The following is a 6,229-nucleotide window of genomic DNA, read 5'->3' on the forward strand; positions in this document are numbered from 1 at the left end:
TAGACTCGACAATGGCATGCATGCAATGGGTGGAAAAACTTGAAATTGACAACCACTACAAGATGTATGTTGATACAGACGTCGAGGACAATGCGACAACCGCTCGTATGGCCCAGGCAGACAATAACTCCTTTGTCTTTGGCCACCACTCTGAAACGGATGAGAACATGTGAAGCAACAGGTGAAGAATCAGCACCAAATTTGCAAACTGTAGATCTTTAGACTTTTCTAAAGCTACTTTTGCTTTGTCCTTTTTCAAAAAAGGAACAAGTAAAAAACACTTCACTTCTCACCTAACATCCTTTTTGCTTTTCCCGAACGACCTCTACCAACAAGAGCACTCAGAAAAGCAGAAGGTCACGGAGTTGTCCTATATATTGTTATGTTTTGAATTCTAGTTTGAGTTCCGCTCTCTATATAAAGAGCTTTAGTTTCATTTGTAAGGCATTCGAAAAATGGAAACATCAATCCAATATTCGAAAATTTCCATATCAGTTCTAAATTCAAAAGTAGTATAGCATAGCAGTGTGCTTCCCTTCCTGTCTAGTGTGAAATAGCGTGCTTCAGTACAAGTAAGTACCTGATCTCATTCTTATGGATAGCTAAACAGCTTTTGCTGTTTACCTGAGAATGAGGCTCTGAATGTTTAACATGTATGTATATTTGAATAAATAAATTCGTATGGTTGCTCACCCATTTCTTCAAACATTTATAGTTGTCATTAAATTTCCTTAATTATAGTTGTCTTTATGTTTCTTCTTAATTCACTATCCAGATGCCTGCATCCTATAGAAACTCAAAAGTTCTGATTGTATTATTCAACCGAAAAAACCAGTTTTAAAATCAAAAATTAGGACAAGCAGCAGTGATTCCGCCTGTTAAAGTAACCGTTAGGCAAGAGGCCGTTAGGTGAAAAACTTAGGCATGTTGAAGGCTAGCTAGTCTTGTTTTCGTTTTTGTCGTTTAAAATGAAGTTTTTTTTTATAATACTATTAAAACCGAGAGTCAACATAGGATACAAAAGGCATTACCACATAGACTTATCCCTATTAGTCTTTCCCCAAAAGTAATAGTGTAATACAAAAGTGTTGGGCAGTTGGGCAAAATACAGAGGCTTTTTGGGTATACGGGAAGAGACCCAAAAAAAAATTATTAAAAAAAAAAAGAACTGAGGGCATAATGGACATTTTGGTGTCAAAAATTGACGTCGTGTACTGATAGTGGGTCGAGTTTCAGATTTTGTGTACCGAAATGTTTGGTTTGGAACTTTATGTATAAAAATTATTAGTGGCCTTTAGGTGTACTGCTTGCGAAATTTTCCCTAATATGATTGTGCCAAGAAACAATGGTACATAGTAGCATACACAGCTTCTACAACTATATTATGTAGAAGGGTGTCTAAAGATGGCAAAGAAGGCTCCTATTGTTCTCATTAATCAAAACATGCTGAATGCTAGTTTGATTATTTTTCGTTAGTTCTTGGTGCAGAAAGTCCTTGTTTTTATGGTTTATATATGTTGCAGCCTGCAAAGCCTGGGTTGAAAAGGTTCTGGGCCTAAGTTTTTATCTCCTGTAAAGGGTTCTCGAGCCTCCTGGGATTGGAGCATGCTAGATGGCAGGTATTGATTAAGATGGTCTGATAGATGGGTTACTGGCATCTTTGGTGTAAGCTACTTGCCTCACAAGGTAAATCTTGCTTCTCACTACCTTGGATGCCTGGTTGTTTGAAGTGTTTTCTTTTGACAAGAATAACAAAGATTCCTTACTTTGTTGTGTTGCTTTTACTGTACGGCATATCTTGAATGCTCGTTGTGAAGTTGTATATGATCATCAATCGCCTGATCCAATAGGACTTGCATACAATTGGAGCTGCTGTGTTTTGAATTTCTTGACCCTACATCTGTGGCAGTTGTATCTGGTTCAGCCCGTCATTCTTCTGTGATGAAATGCAGTTGGAATCCCCCGGAATCTGGTAGTGTCAAAGTAAACGGTGATGGATATTGGGACTGTGGTTCCAAATTGGTAGGAAGTGGGGTGATTATTAATTAGAAATATAGCTGGAGTTTCTTCCCCCTCATTGTCTTCTTCAGCTTTGGTCTCTAGAGTTTCTGAAGTTCTTGTACGTTTGAGACTAGCAAAATCTCTCGAGGTTCATAGGTCAAAGCCTTAAATCAGAAGGCTTCAAGGATTGTTTCAAATATGTAGCCAGAGATGGATTAAAAGGGAAGCAAATGCTGCTGCTCATTGGCTTGCATTACAAGGCAAATGGAGGATGGAATTGGGTAATTGGATCCAACTCCCTCCATCGTCATTGGCTGAAGTGTTGAAGGGTGAATATATGATGGTCTCCCAGCCCCTCCTATCTAGTTAGTCTTACCAGTAGTTCTTGTTTCTATTATTTCCTGTCAGTGTGTATAAGTTGGCTCCTTCTGCTGCTTTTGCAGTTTTTTTTTTTAAACTTTATTATTATTATTTTATTTTATGGAAGTGCTTCCAACATGAGCTTTTGTTAAACCTGCAACTGACTGCTCAATTCAAATATAAAATTTCTCAGTCACTAACAAGACTATCTCTTTTCATTCCTATAATAATTGGACTGCTGTTATCTGGATTTGATAAGTCGTTAGAGTTTTGTGTAGTCTGTTGAGGTAAAGATGGATTATAAATTTATAATTAGCAAAAGTAAGAACCAACTTCATCTAGTCCAAAACGATCTTGCACCATTTTGGATGCGGTTTCGGAGTCTTTTGAGACTTGCACAGCCTCCACTGCTGTAATGCTTACCATGAGGGTTGCATACAGAAATGAAGAGAGCTCCGATCCTAAGCTTGGTGGTTCAAGGATTTTGCAATAGTAGTGAATATTTCTCAAGTAAAAGACATTCTCACATGAGTTTCTCATGCATTTATCGAAGAAGAGGAAGAAACCAGATTAATAGGATTGTGCCAAGAAAAGATACAATAACAGATTACACATCTTCTACAAATATATTACAACATTGATCGAATTTCTCACTTGCGGCAGATACGAGCAGTAGGCATTGTGACACAAACTGGAGCATACTTCTTCTTGGCTGCTGGAGTCCCACGCTCAGGTTCATCAGCCATGGCAACCTTGGCAATGGAGCACGCAGCAGCAGCAGCAGCAGCAAAGATCAAATCCCTCCTCCCACTGCTGTTCTCTTCCTTGTCCTTCTTCATTTCCACGGTGACCTTTTCGGCTTCCGGGGCTCTTGAGGCCTTGGCCACAATGAGGCTCCTGCGGGGAGTTGAAGGTTTGGTGATGGTTGAGGCTAGGAATGAGGCTGTCATGGTCATGGAAGCCATCTCTTCTGCACCGGGTGGTTTATCTTCTTGGTACTTTTGAAGTTTTTGCCTTTCAATCTCAAATGCAACTATGAGTGAAGTGTGTTCTGGCTTAGTTTAAAGTCCAAAAGTGACATAGCGTATGTGCTTCTAAAAAAATCATCATCCACTTCCTTATCCTACAAAGATATTGCAACCAATAGATTTCTGCCACGTGTCTGGTTTATCCTTCCTAAGAACACTTGGTTCCGTCACTCTACAGCTACAAAAGCCTAATAGGATTATAGGACTTGTTCAGAATGAGTTCTACCAGAAATGAAAGACTACTAAAAGTTGAGACTTTCTTTTCTTTTTTTCTTTTTTGAGAATGAAGTTAGAGACTTTCTTTAGTAAAAAGGTCAATAAATTACTGATATATATTACAATTGAATATGTATAACTCATAGTCTCTGAGTCGAATTTCGGACATTCCACGAACAAAATAAGCATTAATGTCACTAGATCAAATGGTACTAGGTATAAAAGTTAAACTTCAAGACTAGTGATATTGTAGAACATATTGATGTTTTAACTCGTCTAAATGATAGGGTAAACTTTTGTTGCGAGTAAATAATCAGTAAAACCTATTTCTTTTGCAACTCTATGACATAAGTAACAAAAGCTCTGTTTATTCCAAATACACAAGAGTACTAAGACATTTAGTCAAGGAATAAGTTCATATGTAAGGTGGCACACTAGGATTCAAGACAAAGCATTGCCCAGATAAGCAAGCAAATAAAGTTAAAATTTGTAATAAAATTGATGTGAAACCAAGTCATTTCAAAATTAAAATTGCTCAAACTCGGTAAAAAGAAAGACTATTCTTGTGCTTCAAGACAACAGGATCCTCACATCTCACACCATTCATGTCAAATGAACTATCAATCCTATTCCTTCTCCTTCTAAGTTCTAACCATAGTAGTGATATGGAAGAATTTAGTATTGCTGTCATCCTCCTAAATCCATTTGTCTCTAAATTTTTGCTTCACTATATCGGACATACTCATATTGCTTGATGCGATCAATCTCCAGATTCTGCAGGAAAATAGTATCATTTGTTCATCTATGTCTGAACACCACCAATTCTGGTCAATAACCTTCTCTTTTATTTGGATATATTCCCACAAAACTAGTAGTAAGCGAGTCGGCCATCTGTAACAATTTACCATCACTTCATGCATGCCTAGAGTTTGTCACAAAATCGTTATGAGCTTTCATGCTGCATTCGACATAGTGTGAAAACGAAAGGGAAGAAGGATTAGCTAGTCTTACAGTCACAGAGGAAACCAATTTCAGTGATGGGATCTTATTTTTGGCAAGTGGACAATTTTTTCTTTAAAGAGTAAAATGATTTTGATCCTTTGGTTGAAAAATTAGTAAAATGATTGTCCGCGTTCGCATTTTGGACTTGACTTGGTAGTCTATTGGTAATGTACTAATGTTATCATATGTTGATCAGCTTACTCTCTTACAGGCCAGGGGCAAGTTTTGCAGACAATGTGTGGAAGTCAATCATGATGAACTTTTGAACCCCTTATTGAGCTTAATTTTTAGCCTTTTGGTGTGTCTATGAATGTATCTCTACAATCTGCTTCAATTTATTTTTTTTGTTGGATATATACAATCTGCTTCAATTGTGAAGTGTATAAGGATTAGTATTCTTATACAGAGGGGTCTAATCTTACTGTAGAGATCAAAACCAGCACTGTTGCTCCAATTACCACTCTGTCCTCTACAAATGAAGATCCAAAACCTGGGCATGAAAACCCAAACCTTGTGTTGGAGACAATGAATTATAAGAAAAACCATACAGAGACTAGCAATGGCAAAAATATCCTAGTAACATGTAATTGAAGAGTGAGTTTATGGGATCATGGGTGTTGATAAATTATAGAAACAGAAAGAAGAATGTTCATTCAACTTCTGGAGGTGTTGGCAAAAGTCTCAATTAAGGCTTCAGGTTTGCTCCTCTTGTGAAAGAGGAAACTGACCAACTGCAAAAACTACTTAGAACACATTGTTTCTAAATCTAAGATTGTCCAATTCTGGAGACAAGTCCAAGACAAGATCTTAAAGGCAGGTTTGGGAAAGTAATGGCTAGGAAGAATGTTCGTAGAAATTGGAGGTGCCTGCCTCCTCTAAAGCAACTAAGGCTTCCAACAAAACCAATCCTCGAGAGAATTTTTCAAATGTAGCTTCTTCCTCGAATGCTCGTGATGGCCTGGTTATAAGGAACACTACTAACCATCTCCAATTGTTATGTCATTTGCCAAATGGACACTCCAACAGCTATTTTTGACATGTTATTTTTTTCCAATCCTCTGACGCAGTCGGAAGTAAATTGAGTTTACAAGCAATAAACCCTAAAAAGATAAATCGCTCTTTATTCTAACAAAAAGTCGAAACATTCAATTAAAACAAAATCCAAGAACGCAAGTGAAATTGTTTACAAAGTTACAAGAACATAAAACCGAAAACAAAAGAATAGAGGTCATGGTTACACTTTTAAAGAAACTTCAAGAACGCAAGAAGGTCTTCAAAGGTGGTGGATGTTGATGAGGCTCACGGCAAGGATGGTGAATGGATGATGGAGCTGTGCTTCACGCCTTTAAGTCTTGAACAATTGGAGAGGTATCGAAATCTTGAGAGTAAAGGGGAGGAATTGGGAATTGATTCTGGGTTTGATGATATTTTTGAGTTGTGGAGTGTATGGACGTGTATGGAGGGAGAGAGATGGGTGAATGGAGTGAAGGAACAATAAAAACGTCCAACATAGGTGTGTATATATAGAGGATGCTTTAGACGTCAAACCCTAGCTCTTCGTCTTCAATTCTGATTCTCCTTCCTTTCTTTGTGTTGATGTAGATTTCTTCTTGAATTTTCTC

The 6,229-nt window shown here is 37.7% G+C and overlaps 1 protein-coding gene across 1 annotated transcript; it reads right to left on the minus strand.

The window, feature by feature from the left end:
* Window positions 1–2,904: 2,904 nt before the first annotated feature.
* Window positions 2,905–3,426, minus strand: LOC133732372 (photosystem II 5 kDa protein, chloroplastic). The gene has a single exon (XM_062159907.1). The coding sequence runs from the start codon at window positions 3,324–3,326 to the stop codon at window positions 3,012–3,014; it is 315 nt and encodes a 104-aa protein (XP_062015891.1). The 5' UTR covers window positions 3,327–3,426; the 3' UTR covers window positions 2,905–3,011.
* Between the last annotated feature and the right edge of the window lie 2,803 nt (window positions 3,427–6,229).

The sequence above is a fragment of the Rosa rugosa genome, chromosome 2 (genome assembly GCF_958449725.1).
Source record: "Rosa rugosa chromosome 2, drRosRugo1.1, whole genome shotgun sequence".
Lineage (NCBI taxonomy): Eukaryota > Viridiplantae > Streptophyta > Magnoliopsida > Rosales > Rosaceae > Rosa > Rosa rugosa.

Excerpts from the sequence above, each read along its gene's own strand:
- LOC133732372 (XM_062159907.1), bottom strand. The coding sequence starts at position 3,326 with ATGGCTTCCATGACCATGACAGCCTCATTCCTAGCCTCAACCATCACC.